The sequence below is a fragment of the Notothenia coriiceps genome, unplaced genomic scaffold (genome assembly GCF_000735185.1).
Source record: "Notothenia coriiceps isolate Sejong01 unplaced genomic scaffold, NC01 NC01_scaffold00000339, whole genome shotgun sequence".
NCBI classification, from domain to species: domain Eukaryota; kingdom Metazoa; phylum Chordata; class Actinopteri; order Perciformes; family Nototheniidae; genus Notothenia; species Notothenia coriiceps.
The window spans coordinates 7627063-7645004 of NW_011333040.1; the positions used below are offsets into that span (position 1 = coordinate 7627063).

At 42.2% G+C, this 17942-nt stretch overlaps 1 protein-coding gene across 6 annotated transcripts in view; it reads left to right on the top strand.

The window, feature by feature from the left end:
* Positions 1-17942, top strand: part of fgd4a (FYVE, RhoGEF and PH domain containing 4a) — a 184909-nt gene that overhangs the window by 9016 nt on the left and 157951 nt on the right. For 2 of the 6 annotated variants that reach the window (XM_010769794.1, XM_010769802.1), the window contains exon 1: positions 12890-12948. The exons of 1 other annotated variant lie outside the window; for it this stretch is intronic. Coding sequence is in view for 3 of the 5 variants with exons in the window: in XM_010769787.1 (XP_010768089.1) it covers positions 3821-3896 (76 nt within the window). In the remaining 2 variants the exon portion in view is untranslated. Of the gene's footprint in view, positions 1-3263; positions 3897-12889; positions 12949-17942 lie in introns of those variants that run through there. 3 more of the 6 variants (XM_010769774.1, XM_010769787.1, XM_010769766.1) reach the window with 3 other exon arrangements.

A 17942-nucleotide genomic window follows, 5' to 3' on the forward strand; every position in this document is an offset into this window, starting at 1 on the left:
ACTACTCTCGTACTCTCTCTCTCTCTCTCTCTCTCTCTCTCTCTCTCTCTCTCTCTCTCTCTCTCTCTCTCTCTCTCTCTCTCTCTCTCTCTCACAGAGGCTGTGTGCTCCTCCGTGGCGATGACGGCTTGCGTTAAAAAATAATAATACACAGGCTATTTGTAAAGTGGGGGGACACAAATGGGATTTCGAAAAGTGCCACAGTTAAACTCCTTATGAAGTGGTGAGATGCCGCTCCACATTGCTTTTCTTCCCGACTGCAACGCTGTTGTGTGTGTCTGTGAGAGCGTTTCACATGTGTGTATGAGAGATTTTTACCAGTGGCGAGCCGTCAGGGCCCTCTAGGCCCTCTCTGAGGGATATTATACAAAAATATATAGCTTGATTAAATTGTATTTAAAATAACATTTCCAAATAAATAAATCCTTTGAATCTGCCTATTCAGTTTCTGTTTGAATGTGAAGGGTTAAATGAAAGAAGCTTGTCTGCGAGGTGAAGACAGGAGCTGTTGGACGTCCAGCTATGAATTCACAGAGGGCCCACTGTAGTAGTAACTGAACGAGAGAGTAATGTCAAATGACAGTACAATTTACCAATCATATCTTCCCTCTAAATGGGTGGGCTTTATTATCGCGGACTTTATGACAAGACCGCCCCATGGTCCGCTCGCTTAAGACATACAACTGCAACAAAAGTAACAAACACAATGCAATATCCTTTTCAATTTCAAAGAACACAAATTGGGTTATTTACAGGTGTTGTTTTGTGTGGTAGAGGGTCGCTTTCATTGATGCGTTTTGCACCCCGGGCCGTTGTTTTGATATTCCACCAGTGATAAAAAATAAAAATAAAACATTTACATTTTTAATTTTGCAATCCACCTATCACATCTCTGCGCCCCACCAGTGGGGCGCACCCCACACTTTGAGAAACGCTGCTTTAATGCAACAATAATTATAATGAAAATATATCATTATATATTATTCTGAAATTGGCCAATCTGCATAATGAGTCATTTTACTCTCTGTACTTTAAGTATATTGTAATGCTAATACTATTGTACTTTACTTGAGTAACATTTTGAATGCAGGACTTTTACTTGTAACAAAGTATTCTTACTTTTACTCAAGTACGAGATCTGAATACTTCTCCCACCTCTTTATTGATTCACTGAGTCGTAGGTCTCCATTTGGCCTGGCTTAATGGAGACCTAATGACTAATGCTTTGTGAGAGAGGGTGTATAGTGACACTTTTCACTGTCAGTGTGTGTACACACACTCATACTGTACATCTTTATTATCTTTATTGCTTCAGCCCTAAACATGTAGTCTCTACAGTTCTGTGGAAAGGTGCAGGTGTGTGGTGGTGGTCCCACTTATTGACTGACTTTTCATTTTATGGTTAACAGTTCTTTCAAAATGGATTAAACCTTAAATTAGCAGTGAAAAGGTGATATTGACTAAATAGAATATCACAAGGGAGCTATACTAATCATCAGTAAATATTTGCTTATCTCACATATAATGCTATTTCTATGCTACAGCGTATATGTTGACACATCAATAACAAAAATGTAACTTCATTCACACAGCATACAGTAGCACACATTGAAATTGGCTGCAATATGTGATATTAAAAAATAAAATATGGATATGATGCTTATAAGAACACACAAGATAATATCCTTGCTGTATATAATTCAGAGCCTCTGAAATCTTACTAGTACCTTTAGTATAAATTTTGTTTTTGATGCTTTTTTACAGTTCTGATCACAGACTTTCTCTAAACCTCCCTACACTCGTATTTTAAGTGTTATTTGTTAGCCTAAAATACAAATATAAAACAAACAAAGTTAGCATTTGTTAGCATAATAACTGATAAATATACATGAATTCTTGAGGTGACTATATTGTGTGGTGGAAATCTGATTTCATGTCAGCCCTGATGATATGTTGAAGCTAGTATTGTGAACCCAATTGCAGACACCCAAGACACGAGGCAGAGAGCTAATAAGAGGATGGTTTATTTAGCGTTTAGGTCGGTAGTGAGGCCTGCTGGGTCAAGGGGCAGAAGGTGGGGTCCGGTGAGGGGTTGAGCCAGGAATAGAGGTTCTGCTACAAGGCCAAACAGGCAAGAGACCCATGGATGGATAGAGGCTGGAATCAGCTGGTTCCTGCAGGCACATTAGATGCAGAACAGTAGTCAGTCAAACACACATGGGAAAGAGATAAAAAAAGTATGTCTCTGCCCGGACATGATTGTGTGTGGGCTGCGCTAGCAAACGGATACCTGTTTGTGTAATATCCCTCAGTGACTGCACACAGTATTTTGGATTACATTTGAGGCTCTCCAGTTTGCAAATATTCCAGTAGGTGGAGGTAAAAGCTCAGAAACGTTTTACCAGCAGGAGGACCTTTACAGTATGCTCAGCGTGTGATGTGGACATGTGCAGATTCATGTACTCTTTGAAACAAAGAAACCTTCCACTCCCTCCTGCTATGATACTGTGCTGCTGATCCCAAATCAATTAGAACATCATCAACAGTTGTCTCCATTGAACCAATAAGCCCCTTTTAAGCCATTTGAAAGCACATAATCTTGCTTTCCCTATTTTACTTTCTTCATTACGATGTATTAATGATAATTGGTAAAAGATAGTCTGACTGTAACACACAGACACGCTATTCCTGTGATTCTGTGAAGGCAGGGGGCCATTTCTCACAGATGGCTGCTGGAAAACAATAAGGTAGAGAGAGGAAACTTACAAAGAGCTACTTTTAGACTGTTTGCTTTGAAATGTTTCAAATGTATCAAGAAAAAAAGTGTGGCTTAGAACAAAGTCTGTTGACACTTCCTTTATTGGTTACCACTTGTTTGTGTATTTGCACCTTTTCATGTCACACACCACCCAAGGCCAGTTTCTAATGGAATCTAATGGAAGTTTGTAATGGAGTCTGTAGTTTACTGTAAATCTATTTTTGATTTACCTCCAAACCTTTTTGGCTAAGTTTGATACAATGAGTTTGGTCAAACATGTGTTTATTGTCCAAATCTATGTAATAGAAGACTAAATAATGGCTGTGTTTCAGCCAAGGCACTCTGTGTTTTCCATCCATGCCCCAACCAGTTTCCTGTGTGTCGTTTCCCCCTCCTGACTGGCATTGTTAGCCGGTGAAGTTCTTCCCAGAAACTGCACCTTACAAGCTCAAGTCTTTTGACGTCAAAAAAGATTATTCCAACCTCTAAAACCAAGGGACTAAGACGGATTTTGAAGAAGTACCTTCACAGAGAGGCTAACCTGGCTTTTTTTCCCCTCACCTTTGCGAAATTACGGACATCCCATATGCAAGAGGATGAGAAGATGTTTGCAGTTGGAGACTCGTCTGCCTCTACAGTGTTTTTGTACTCAGCTGTAGTAGGTCTCAGCATAGCGTCCTGTCAGGGGGTCTCCTCTGTCTCTTTGTTCAATTAGAGGAAGGAAGGGGAGAAAGTTCTAAACAGAGGTGTATTTTGGACCACTGCTTCCACGAAGGAAGTGAAACTTTAGTGCTAGTTGTTAGTTACTTTTCCTTCATCCTGGTTGCAAACCTAACTTTCGCAACCTGCTGTTTCTACTGAGATCTGTCCTCGGAATCAGACACAACATGGACTGCCTGGCTGGTTACCGGAGGTCCCGTCACAAACATCTTGCCTCGGGTAGGTGACCCTTACAAGCTGGACAACAGTGAGGATGAACACTGTCATTGGTTGAATATAGATATTAGGAAGAGATCTAGGGTTGATATTTTTTTTTTTTCTAAATAAAAGACTGGACTGACTATGAAGCGGCGGCGCAAGTACTGGTTTTGGAGGCGGAAAGGTAAAAACGCAATGATGTGTCTGCTCTGCTGTTATGGTAAGAATTGAATACTCAATTTTTGGCTTTACACTGAAAACTCGAAAATAAAAAACATTAAATGATGGAAAAAATAATAAGAGTTGATGTTTTTCTGCCCATCCTTTCACAAACGTCATCTGTGACTCACCTTTGACCACTGTAGAACATTCCCATGACTTGTTTAAGCCCTTCGGCTCTGTCATCCTTGTTTAACTAGCATTTATATAATCTCTATTTTTCTACCGGCAAGCAGGATCCATTTTCTAATATTATCACCTGGCTGCTCTCCCGCATAGACCATTATTTCCAACTCTGCTGATGTGTTGCTGTTCCCTCTGACTTCAAGTCCTAGGGCTGTTCAAAACAAGGGGAAACTTATCTGAAACGTTTACCACTCTGCAGTATAACTTTGTAATTATTCTATTGATTTTTGAATTGTTTGCAGTCAGAGGGTTTGGTAAATGCAGTTGTTTCAGTGAGTGTGTTGATTCATTGAGTTGCACTCTTCTCCATGTGGACTTCCTGCCGCTATGCAAGGGAGAATTTAAATCCACCCAGCTGGGAAAAAAGTGTTTTGTGCTGGGGGGCCTGGGAACCATTTCCCCCTTTAAGACCCTCTTCTAAACCACTCTGGCCTTTTGGCAATGTCCCTGGTGGCCCATTACCCAACTGCATTATCAGAGCAATGGAAGTGTGAGTGTGTGTGATGTAACGTTGCAACCCTTCGAATGTGCTCCTTTCTTGTATCGGTGTGTATTGCTGGGTGAGTCACCCTTGTATTTAAAAGCAAAGGAGAGGAAACATTGTGAGGTGTTCTGCTTTCATTCTCATTGGCAGGAAGGAAAAGGCTGGGAACACCCGTAGGCCTCAAGTCCTTTCACCCACACTCATTGTTCCAACGTGGAAGAGGGTGTCACAAATACTGTAACACAAATTTGTGCAAATACATACTCATTAATTAGGTTGATTTATGGTCAATTGTGTAAATGTTTTACTCTGAGTGATTGTGCAAATAGTTCTAATCATAGCAATTACTGTGTTAACGTCTTAACGTTATATAAGCCTGTCTGCACAGAAGAGATGTATGACTTGCTGGAATTAAGTCTTAGCCTCCCACGTTGCCTGTTGTCAGTCAGATCAGGGCACTTGTTAGCCCAGTCTGCTGAAATGCGATTGCTGTGTTAGAGTTAAATGATGTATAGGGGAATGTAATCAATCCTGTTAGCCAGGACGTGATTTGTAAAGCCTGCACAGAATATGAATCCAAGCCGGTGAAGTAGGTGGGTACTTGCAGGTGATAGCAGTCTATATGCATACAGTAGCTTCACACAGCACTTACAGTATTTTATTATTTTAGCAGTACACCATTTTAAAGGGGACCTTTTTATGATAATTTTCAGGTCTCATAATTGTATCTGTATTTTCCTATTTTGCTTGTCATAAGGCGGCAGGATAAAAGCAATGCAAATATATAAAAGTACACAGTGCAGAAAACATCAACAAGAAGGAAGAGCTGAATGTCACTCAATTGTCCCCCCAGTCTCATTTGCATTCAAGATGGAGGCATAGATAACAAAAACATGGATTTATTAATATATAGAATAGAAAAGAATGGGAGGGATAAAACCCTCTTTAATGGTCACACATGCAGGGCACACAGCACATACAGTGAAATTTGGCCTGATATCATGTTGTGCATGGTTTAAATTGGCCCTATTTTGCTATTGTCAGGTTTCATATTTATATTTTGTGCCACATGTTTTCATTCTTTAATGTTCGAAAAGGTATTTTATTTTTCTCATACTGCCTGTACTGCAGCACCTCTTTTCACCCTCTGTCTGAAACCAGAGCCCAGTCTGCTCTGATTGGTTAGCTGACCGGCTCTGTTGTTTGGTCAACAGAGAGGACAGAGAATTTAGAGATGTCCCGTCCCTTAGCCACGTTAAATGTGTTGGAGCACCGGCCTAAAGAGGCGTGGGTGTTAGTGATGTCACTATGTCATGGAAGTGAACAAAGGAGTCCAATGGAGGTGTTTCATCAATAGATAATAGTCACAATCTACATGATTGCGATGAAACTTGACTTGATAAACTGGCCTCTTTTAGTGACAGCCATACAGTATTAAATCAACAAACATGCTATGTTGTTGAAATCGTTCTTGTGTGTGTACTATGCCCCTCACGCACTAACACACTGTCCCTGATTCACTCCCAAACATGGGAATAATGAAGTACTTATCACTCTCAGTGATCCCTCTAAACTCTTATTGTTAATTCAGGGTGGATTATGGTGGGATTTATTATATGTGTTTACCGCGAGGAGAGATGAGAAGGATAAGGTGGATAATGAGAGCAGCCGAGCGTCTCCTGAACTAATTGTTTAATAATTTTGGTGTCTAGATATTGTGTGTCTGGCATCATTATCCATCTCGCATCTCTGGGCCGAACGCTGCACAGTCAGTGATGATTTTGGCAGGTTGTTGTTTGACAGCAGGGATAGCATGATGTGCGTGTGTTTGCCAGAGAGTATATGGGAACCAATCCAAGGTGGGTTGTTCCTATGAAGCTGGGGGGCCAGATGTCGACCCGGTGCCTGTTCTGTCCTCACGACTGATGTGCCCCGCTGCTGTAGAGACGTGGATTCGGCGTGCGTGTGTGTGTGTGTGTGTGTGTGTGTGTGTGTGTGTGTGTGTGTGTGTGTGTGTGTGTGTGCAGACAACACCCGTCATTCATCATTGACCTTCATAATGTGCGTGGTACAACGGGAGGAGGGGGGGGAGTCAATGAAAACAGCAAGGGCTCAAATGGAGTGTGTGCATGCCAAATGTGTGTGTGTTTTAAGGGACGTGGGTTTAATGAATGATGTGGGAGGCCCGGGGTTCTATGCTTATAGAGATGTGGTGGCTAATGGCGTGGAGCCATGCTGCTCTCCTCCACTCTCAGGCCAAAGAGGGGAGAAAGAGATGGATGGTGGAGGGAGAGTTGAAGGAGGAAGAGAAGGGGGGGGGGGTGCGAGGGCAGTGGGAAATGCCAGCTGCAGTGCTAAGAAGGTAGAGAAAAGTGTGAGGTGGGCAGAGTGTGAGCGAGTGGGAGGAAAGTAGTGAGGCAAAATTAAGGAAAAGACAGAGGCAAATATATGCACATATATTATTATTTTCTTTCACGCTTGAAAATGGTGTCAAAAAAGTCTGCAATGCATTAAGATACAGTTTAAAAGCAGACCGAATCAAATCAAATTCAAACCCTTAAAGCTCAACATGAACTGGACTGAATGTGTTTCTTCTTTTTCAAACACTTTTGACAACGCTAAGGAAAAATAATATAGAAAAAGTTTAAATGTTTTGACAGGTTGGATGTCAAAAAAGTTGATTTGCTCTCAATTCTGCAGAGCTGCACAGGAAGAAATAGTTTATCCAGGGGAAAGTCTTGAATATCGTTTAAACACAATGAGCATGTTAATGTTCCTCTGTGGCTGCTATCTATAATTATTACAGATATATTTGTCATATCATCTTAAATTTGTCGATAATTTGTTGTGTTTACGGCTTGTTCAACTGCAAAAAGGGACAACAAATGTTTACATGAGTTTGAGATTTGTTTTAGCAATACTGTTTGGACTAAATGATGCATATCTCCTAAATGTTTCCTTTATTGTGCTCTTTATCATTTTATGTAGGGTAATCTGACTACCATCATCATAAATCTGATAGGAATCATTTTTCTAAATTGAACAGGGATCACAATAAAAATAGGTTTAATCCCTTTCCAGGAAAAGCAAACAGTCCCAAACATGTTCTAACTCAAATAAATATATTGTCTGGAGGCTTTAATCTCATTTTCCAAATCTCCTCAGATCAGGAACGAGGTTATAGATTTATTTGGGTATCCTATCAATTATTTATTCTAAGTTAGAATTATTCGACACAAGTTTCAATTAAAGAGAACATCTTTTACTTGAATTGTACTTTAATAAACCTCTGTTAAACATCCACACTGTCAGAGGTGCGAGGATATCTGCATGTCGGTTAGAGCTTCAGTGCAAAGAGGAGATTTTGATTCTGGCAGATATAAGGTTGACAAAAAAATCCACCATGGCGGTCCTACATGATGTTCTTCATTACTTTTGAATCTGAAAGCCAACAAAGGAGGTTTCAACTCAATTCAGAGTGTGTGCACGTGTGTGGAGATCCAGTTGGAGCTGATGTTCACACTGTGTGTGACAACAGATTGATCTGTGGTTGCAGAGTGAAGAAGGGCTTATCTGCCACCGTGCAGCGTCGTATGCATTAAGTGTTTGATTGCGTTTCTCAAAGCAAGCCGTGTGTGTTTATGAGCTAGTGTCGGTTTAATTGCCTTGCATACATTTCTTTGCCTTCTCGTGTGTGAGGTGTTTACGCTCTAACCTAATGTAAAATAAATCTATGGATTTGTGGGCTGTCTTCATGAAAGTGTACCTGCATGACGGTAATTCCCTTATGAATATATAAGCCCGTTTACATCAAATTGCATATTGAGAATACCAAAGCAGGTCCATTACTCACTGTCTGAAATCCAATACTTCACCATGGAAACAATAGGCCATCCTGCCTATAATAATCAATGAATATGTTGGCTCATAAGAGGTATGATTTGCTAACATAATGTTTAAATACTCACCACACCCCACATGCCGGACATTCTTCTGAAAGACATTTCCTGGTTAAATAGTGTTCAGTTATTTACAGCCAGAGTGTTTCTGTAATGTTACAATATATTTCTGTGCTGTTCGTGACATTAATTTATTTTTAGATAAATGCAACATATGACTTTCCTATACAACCCAATTCATGCTGAACATTGCGGAGTCATGTATAGCATTTATTCTCAACAGTCTCACTAATAAAACACAAATCCTGTAACGTTTTTAACTCAATTGGCTAATAGGCTGAAAGCTGACGGGGCGTTCATTACAGGATAAACATTAAAATTAGTTAATTATAGTGTTTCATTTCATAACCTGACCTAACCCTTTTAGCAAGACTGATAACTGCAGTGCTTTAAAAGATCTTGAACTTCACAGATTTAAGGATAATTGAGTCATTATGCAACACAGGATTGCACAACCAAATGCAGTTGTAGCTTATTCGAACATGCTAGACAAGAAAAACATGACATAACAAATCAGAACAAAAACAGTAGTGTGTTCCTGTTGTGCATTTTTATCATTTGTGCCCAGAGGAATGTGAACAGAAGCAACACAAACAATGTTCAACTGATAAAAATGGCTGACATGTTTGACCTACCATTTTTGTCTTAAGGAAAACAAATTAGCAATGGTTCCTGCTTGTAAACTCAAGGCAGTCAGTCAGTCGGTTTACATTTTAATTTTGAAACACTACATGAGAATAAAATAGACAGTAAATGTGTGTAACAGCTAGACTAGGGTTGTTGCCACTTGTCTCTACCTTTTATATATACAGTCTATGGTCTATACCTGATAATGTGAGGTGACATCATGATGATATTTAACTGTAACTGGTCCCTGAAATAAAAATTTTTTTTATTTAAGTGACTTATCTAGTACATTTAGATAAGAAATTACCAATAGCTTTGTAAACAAAAATAATTTCAAAAAGTGAGTCCAACCATTTTGACAGTACCTCTGCAACACACTAGACGGCGCTCTGTGAAACACCAGTGACCTTTATTTAAATGAAAATCTTCAAGATTATTCCTTCAAACCAGAATGTCTCATTTCTTATTTGTACATCTGGTGATTAGGTGACAGCAAGTGTGCTTCTGTTATTTAGTAACTGTTTGAATTAATAATAATTATAACAATTAAAGTTTGATTACATTTCAACACAACAAAAGTGCTGCATGTCATGTCTAAACTTACCATGAAATCAAATGAATAGTCACACCCTACCTTATTAGATGGAGTATTGAATGTTTCCTGTAATCCAATCTATTAGATTCTCCTCTAGCTTATTAAAGATTTAAACTGTAGCTATTATGGGTCCTTTAGGTGTGTGTGTGTGTGTGTGTGTGTGTGTGTGTGTGTGTGTGTGTGTGTGTGTGTGTGTGTGTGTGTGTGTGTGTGTGTGTGTGTGTGTGTGTGTGTTTGAATGAGTGACTGCAGGCTGTCTGACCTTAGACCAGCACTCCTGACCTGTCTGTGGTAATGGCTCTGCAGTAAATGAACAGACAGAAAGTGAGTGGACAGTTATTTCCTGCATGTGTTTCACTCACACACTCACAGTCCGCGGGGACATGCAGGCGGCACACATACCGCTGCTAACGGTGACGTCTGGATGTAGTTATTGTCTTCTCTCGGCCTTCCGGTCATTAACTAATGTGTTGTGTAGTGAGGCCTGCTGCACAGACTCTGCTGTGTCTGCTGTGAGCAGGTCTTTTCATGTAACCGCTGGTAGGATTTCATTTTAATGGGCATCCATGTCCGGTTGTAAAGGGTTAACAATAAAGCGTGTGTTGGTTCATTATAAAGAGAATCCCCAGCCCTGTGTTGGACTTCCAGCTGTGATGAATGAAAAGTGAGATGAAAAGGTGAAGAAAAGGAGATCAGTAGATGGTTGAACAAATGGAGGATGAAGGGAAATATAGGAGACAAAGAAAGGGTGGAAATATAGATGACAGAGAAGAGAATAAAGAAGAGGTCAGGACTGTGATGGCTGTCAGTCTGAATTAGAAAAGAGATGGACAGAGTAAAGGTCCTTGACATTATTTCCAGGCAACCATCCGAGGTGTGTGTGCATGTGTGTGTGCATTGTGTTCAACCAAAAGCATGTTTCTTCACACAACTTGTGAAAGCAACACTGTCACTGTAACACTTATTGGTGCCTTAGGGTCATTTTCACAGGCAGGTTTGACAATATGAGGACAACTGAGCGCTCTTTCTCACTTCATGTCAACACTTCAGCCAACCACAAGAGATATCTGTCATGTCTCTGTAGTCTGTGGTGCTATGCTGCAGTTGTGACGATAGAGGAAGAAGATACAAATAGCAATATACATTACATTCTTTTTTTTGTATTTTGTTTTTCTTGCACCTCCGCTTAAGTTTTTCCTTCTTTTGGCAGTTGACATTTACTGGGGCACTTGGGCTTATGAAATCAGCTCAAAAAGAAAAACATGCAATGTCATCCTGCTAGTTCCTGAAATCGATACATTTTGGAGTCTTTCACAAGAGCTGTATATTTTATTCTAGAACTTGACTTCAGGCTTGAGGCTGGAACTTGACTGCTGTGCTGTTAGAGTTGACTAACCAGACCTGACTAAAGACTTGTTAGTAAAAATTTGCATGTGTCTGGTTTTGAGAACACACATTCCTATGCAATGAAGAATACAAAGAGTAGCTCTTGGTTGAGTCTGTACTCAGATGCAGCACCGCTTTGAGCCTGATGCTAATGCTGCCATGGCAACTAACCTACCTACCGCTTTGACAATGACCTTCGGGTTACATGTTTATACCCTGAGTGATCAACATTTCCTTCAGAAAATAAAACATTAAAGTGAATTTATTCAGTCATTTAAAAAGTAGCATCAGGATCAGCAGGTCACCATTTTCAGCAGGTCACCATTGAAAAAGAGGTCAATGATGGGTTTTCACCTGAATAAATAAAGATTTTGAATTGAATTGAATGTATTGCAGGATCCATTATCACAATTAAATTACAGCAAAATCTTTTCTTTTTGGGTTCAAACTGATGCAAATAAAATAAGCTAGGGGATCAAACATGTTACAGTTCATCCAGAGGGGGGGGGGGGGGGGGGGGGCATGAATGTATACTTTAGATTTAATGGCAATCCATTCAACACCTATGAAGACATGTTAACAAAAATCAACAACGTTAAACTCATGGTGGTACCAGACAAAAAGTTAGGGAGCACCAAACTCTCTTGGGTTCATCGACTGGGGACCATGACTATTAGTACATTTCATAGAAATCTATTAAACAGCTGTTTAGATATTTTTGTCGAGACGAAACAATAGACAGGCCAAAGGATTGAATTTTAGCATTTGAGCTTTATATAAATCCAATCATTAACACATATTTAAGTGATACATGTTTTTTCTGATAGTACATTTGTTATGATTTGCTCTTTGAAGACTCTAAACTTGAACGTGAGACTGTCATTGAAAAACTACCCTAACTTTGAAAATTGACTTTGGACTTGCCCAAAAAGACCACTATACACTGTTCTGGCTTTAACAACATGGATCTGGATTGAATGCGACTCCCTGTGGAAATGTGTTACCACTGTCTGGTTGTCATGGGAAAAGAGTGGGTGGCCTTTATTTCCATTTCTCCCACTACTGCCAACATGAACTGTGCTACTCAGTCTGAACCTGGGCAGAAAGAAGCTGAAAGTAAATCACATGAGTCACTGCCAGTGTAAAGATGACAAATGAAAACCTTTACTTCAGAATTCTACTTTATAATATACATACATTCTTCATCATCTCTACCTCAAGACGCCTTGCCTTTTCTTCCCCTCCCCTCTCTTCCTGGAGGGTTTATTTTTCTGTCACACTCAGCACCTATATCCGCTACAGCCACCACCACCAGCAGCTGATGAGTACAGCCATTGGCTTCTTCCCCTCTCACTGGCCCTCCCCTCACCTAACACAATGGGGCTGATTGTCCATGCGACACCACACTCACACACAGAGGGGGCTTTACTCTGAGGCAGCAGCAGCTCCCCCACCATATGCCCCATCTCCGCTGGAATGTGATTATCTTCACTTGCCGTAGAGAGGAATGAGGAAAGGATAAAAAAGAAGAAGGGAAGCATATGAGGTTGGGAGTGAAAGGGCGAGTCCTGTCACTGAACGTGCAAGTGTGCGTGTGCGTGTGTGAGAGAGAGAGAGAGAGAGAGAGAGAGAGAGAAGGATGCAACCAATGCAGCGAGGCGGCAGTTTACCACGAGCCTGAACCTGCCTGTGCAGCGACAGAGAGCTCAGAGAGAGGGGAGGGCGGGAGAGGTTTTCACTTCAGTCTAGCAGTGGATTTTAATTCCTTCACTGGACTCCACCTTGCTGCTCCTCACCGGACACAACCTCCACTCAGGTTAGTGCATATCTCTTTTTAGACCCCATTAACCAAAGAGCATCAAAAAGCCATATTGCAAAACGTGGGGCGTTGAGAGCTAAAACACTAAATGTGGGTGGTTTGTGACCAAAGAGACTGAAAAGCTTGCTCTCTGCTTCACACAGACACACATCGCCTGCTGAGGCTGATGGTTAGCAAAGAGGGGAGCACACATCACAAAAGATCAACCCTGGCTCTCACCACAGGATGTTTCTCTGCCGGTGCTGAAGCTAAGTGTGGCAGCAGCGTGTGTGTGTGAGGGAGTGTGCAATGGGTCCTCTAAGCAGTGGGGGCTGTATTGGCTGGCTATTAATTTGCTTTAAGGCGTTGTTTATCCAGACTCTCAGCTGCAGGCTGTCTCAAGATATATACACACAAACACACACACACACGCATGCTTGTGCACGCAGACGAGACTGCTGCTGATTTCAGAAAACTCTGTTTGCCATAATCACCCTCATCTGTCCACTTTGAGCTGTGGGAAAATATGTAAGAGTGTGTGTGCATGTGTGTATACTGTGGCTTGCTGTCTGCAAACAAAACTATGATTTAAAGTCACCTTGTCATTACAGCTGTAATACAATCTCCCTATTATGACTGCTTTCAGTTGATGTCCTGATTCCTAATAGCAACAAAGAGAAGTAGCTGCTTGAATAGTGCTCATAAAATAACACATTGTTGCAGTAAAGACCTTATTTATTATCAGATACATTTGCCTTATGGGTTTTTACGATTTCAGCTCATCCCCCCACTCAATCTCCACGCTGCGTGCACACACTGAAACTCATTTGGCGAGCTATCTCTGCAGTTGAAACCATTAACTTTATCTGCAGCAATATATTTTCTGTAGTGCCTTCTGTTCTCTCTGAGTTGCTTATACAGGCAGGCAGTGGCAGGGGTGTTGCCAGGTCCTGCTTTATGTGCTGCGATGGAGGCAAACATTAACCGGGCTTTATACTAAAAAGGCTCCTCGCTGGGGTCTGTGTGAGGGATCCCGCTGAGGGGTTTCCTCTTGGATCAAGCAAGACCCGGCAACAAATCCAAAGTCTCAGGTAGAAAAAAAGAAGAGGGTAAGAGAGGAGGAGATTCTTCTGTTGGTCAAAATTGAAGGTGACTCTTGACTTAGCTTGTACCACTGCTCAGAAGTAAGGGAACCTATCATGAAGACAGCAGGGGCCAGGTACAAGATCAAATCAAATCAAGTTTTATTTATATAGCACATTTATAAACAATTTTTGGTCGAGCCAAAGTGCTGTACATATAATAAAAATGGCCTACTACATGTTAGAGACACTTTAGCCAGCAATTACAACAGCACAGATTGTTCAGAATATCAGTATGAGAAAAACGACACCCTCGATCCTTAGACCCTCACATTGTACAAGGAAAAACTTCCGGAGAAAACCCACAGTTTAAAGGGAAAAAATGGGAGAAACCTCAGGGAGAGCTCCCAGGACGGACAGACGTGCAATAGATGCCGTGTAAATCGAAGATATAATACATTTTACAGCATAGGTAGTCCAAATGTTAGGAAATGCATGTGTCTGTAGTAAGAAGATGAATCTACCAAGAAGTCAACTACAATCCTGTGGGAGCCTTCAGGGAAGCAGCATGACGAGACCCAGGCAGGACTGCAGAGACAGGTTTAGCCACGACCCGAAGTCCACAACATAATCCAGAACTCAGGATAGAGGATCCAGGACACAGGACTATAGCAAGAACATCAGCCTCGACTCTGGATACCGGCGTAGATATAGACATAAAACAAGAAAAAATGTAGCTGGGTTAATCGGAACAAGAGAATACACAGACACAGACAGACAGACGGAAGAACAAGCACTCCCTTAGAATAGGTTGAGGTCAAAGGTTAGCAAGTAAGAGAGTAAGAAACATAGGTGGAGAGGCACACTCACAGGACGAAATACACGACGCTACCTCCGTTTGTAATTGGCCCGAAATATGATTTTTCCGAGGAGCGACCCCAGACACACTCCCTAGGGCGACTCCCCAAAGGAGAACCTAGTTCGTTCTGGGCCGTTGTTTAGGTTTCAGAGTCCATCTTTTTTTCTTCTCCCATTCTCTCCTCCTCTAAGAAGACAACCAGTTTTAACTTCCACTGAGAACTGAATCGAACATGGTGACGAGTCTTCATTCCCTTGGATAGTACTTCTGTCGTCCCCGGTCCATGTTCTAGTTTAGTTTAGTTCAAAATAAATATATCGTGTAAATATTTGTTAAAAACCAGCTCGGTTTCACGACATGTATATTATTTTTACCGGATGCGTTAATGTTGTCGTGTCTAACAAGTCTTATAGTCATACTCTTTTTGCTGTGGGAGCTAGGAATCTGGGAGTGTAACATGTTCCTTTTTGAAGGCCTCTTTTGGGTGTCAAATTTCCCTTTTTTACCCTCTTTGGAGTCCCTCTCGAGGGTCCTGCCTGTCTGCACGTTATCTACGGCACATTTAGCTTCTATATTATGTAAAATGTCGTATCCATCAGGTTTACAATCCTTTACGTACACAGACATCATTCTTCTACTTAGATGGTTCTTCAGTTGATGTTAGGACACCCTCGGAAGTCCCTTCGTCGTACTGCTCTGGGTCCGTCCTGACGTCTCTGTCCAAATCGGTGCTGGGCTTCAGGTGTTGTATTAGGTCTTGAGTCCTATCTCCTAGGTCCTGTGTCCTGATATCGTTCTTGTAGTCGGAGCTGAGACCTATGGCCGCATCTATATCTGTATTTTGTTCTTTTTTACATCGACCCAATTAGCCTTGTTCTCTTATGTGTCTGTGTCTGTCTGTCTGCCTTCTTGTTCGTGAGGGAATCTTATCCAACTCCAGTTTCCAATCGTTCATTCTCTCATTCTTTGTATCCACCTCTCCGTGTGAGTCCCTTGTTCCCCAGGGGGTGACCCTCGGAATCCAACCCTTTAACTACTCCTATCCCTCAATACGACCACAGAGCCTTAGCGATTTGAGGGGGCCCGGGGACCAGATTCCCCCCGGTGAGATGTTTGGCAAAGGGGATTATTTTGGAGCTCTCCGAAATCTCTCCCTTTTCCCCAGAAACCTATTTTCAAATAAGAACTATTTCTCTTCGGATCTTCCAGTCTCTCTTTTTCACTCAAAATCACAACTAAATTTTCTTGGGGTCGCCAGACCCCCGGCGTGGAGTGTACCCTCGCCGTTGTAAAAGGTTCCTCGGACGCCGGGCGGACGACCCTACGAGCCAACGGGGAGTTCCCAAACCAATCGGACGCAGAATCCGTGATAGTTGTCGTCGACTGGTCGGCGGAATTCCGAACGAACCGCCACATCGCTACCTCCTTAAACCGGATGTATCCGGCTTCGGTCGGGGTAAATCCAACGACACTTTTGTTTTGTTCCCCTAAATTTTAGAAAGACTTGGCTTGACCTTCGGTCCACTCCGGTCTTAACCCCACTACCACGCAGTGCGAAAAATACCCGGTCAATCTTCTGCCGTCCCGACGCAAGAACGTGATCGACGTCCCCGCCAGATTAACTCAGGGACCAGGTATCGGGTGTATGTTTTTCGTAACGGTCATCAGGTCAGAGCCCTCCATTGTTTCCGCAATTATTGGGAAAGATCCAGAAATTTTCTTTCTTTAATGAACCAAGAATGGGGTTATCAGCATAAACCTTTTTCGGTCCAGAACTGAATGCGCACGACCCCTTGGGACGAATAGTTAAAATTTTCGCGATAACTTCCCAGTGAGGTTCCAAGGTACTGTCCTCCCCTCCCCTACAAAAATAACTCCCGTCCGGGTCTTATAGTTGGTCCCTCCCCCTCCGACCTCCTAGCCGCCAGGTTTTTTCTAACTGGAGCGCCAGAACGAGATGCCACTCCCACTCCTTCAAAACCCGAGTCGGTCCGCTAAATTAGAGACGAATTCGCTCGAGGTTATTGACCGGGAATTGTCTCTAATTTAGGGACCGACTCGGTTTTGATTTAAGGAGTGGGAGTTGCTCTCGTCTGGCTCCAGTAGAAAAAACCTGGGCTGGAGGTCGGAGAGACCACTATAAGACCCGAGGGCAGTTATTTTTGTACGGGAGGGGAGACAGTACTTGGGAACGCTCACTGGAAGTTTCGCGAAAAAATTTATAACTATTCGTCGCAGTCGGTGGCATCAGTTCCTGGACGAAAAACGTTTATGCTGATAACAACCCAATTCTGTCATTGAAAAAAAGAAATTTCTGGATCTTTCCCAATAATTTGCGGAAACCAATGGAAGCTCTGACCTGATGGACGTTACGTAAAACATACGACCGGATACCTGGTCCCGGAGTAATCTGCGGACGTCGAATCACGTCCTTGCCGTCGACCGCTGCAGAAGCATTTGACCGGATTTTTTTGCAACTGGTGTAGTGGGGGGTTAAGACCCGGGTGACCGAAGGACCAAGCCCAAGTCTTATCTAAAATTTAGGAAACATAAACAAAAGTTCGGGTATTTAACCCGACCGAGGCCGATACGATCGGTTTAAGGCTAGGTAGCGATGTGGGGTTCGTCTCGGAATTTCCGCCCGACTAAGTCGACGACCAACTATCACGGATTCTGGTCCGAGTTTTGGACCTCCGCGTGGCTCGCAAGTGTCGGTCGCCGCGGGGTCCCCGAGACGCTTTTACAACGGGGGAGGTACACCTCCAGCCCGGTCTGGGACCCAAAAAATTTAGTTGTGAATTTTGGTGAAACAGAGAGACTGGAAGATCCGAGAGAATAGCTTCTTATTGAAATAGGTATCTGGAAAAGGGAGAGATTTGGAGAGCTGCGCGAAAATAAATCTCCCTTTGCGCCAAACAATCCTCCACCCGAATCTGTCCGGCCCCTCGACGAATGCTAAGCATCTGTGTCGGTATTGAGCGGATAGAGAGTAGTAAAGGTTGTTCCGGCAAGGTCCCACCCCCTGGAACAAGGGACTCCACACCGGAGAGTTGGAATACAAAGAAGTGAGA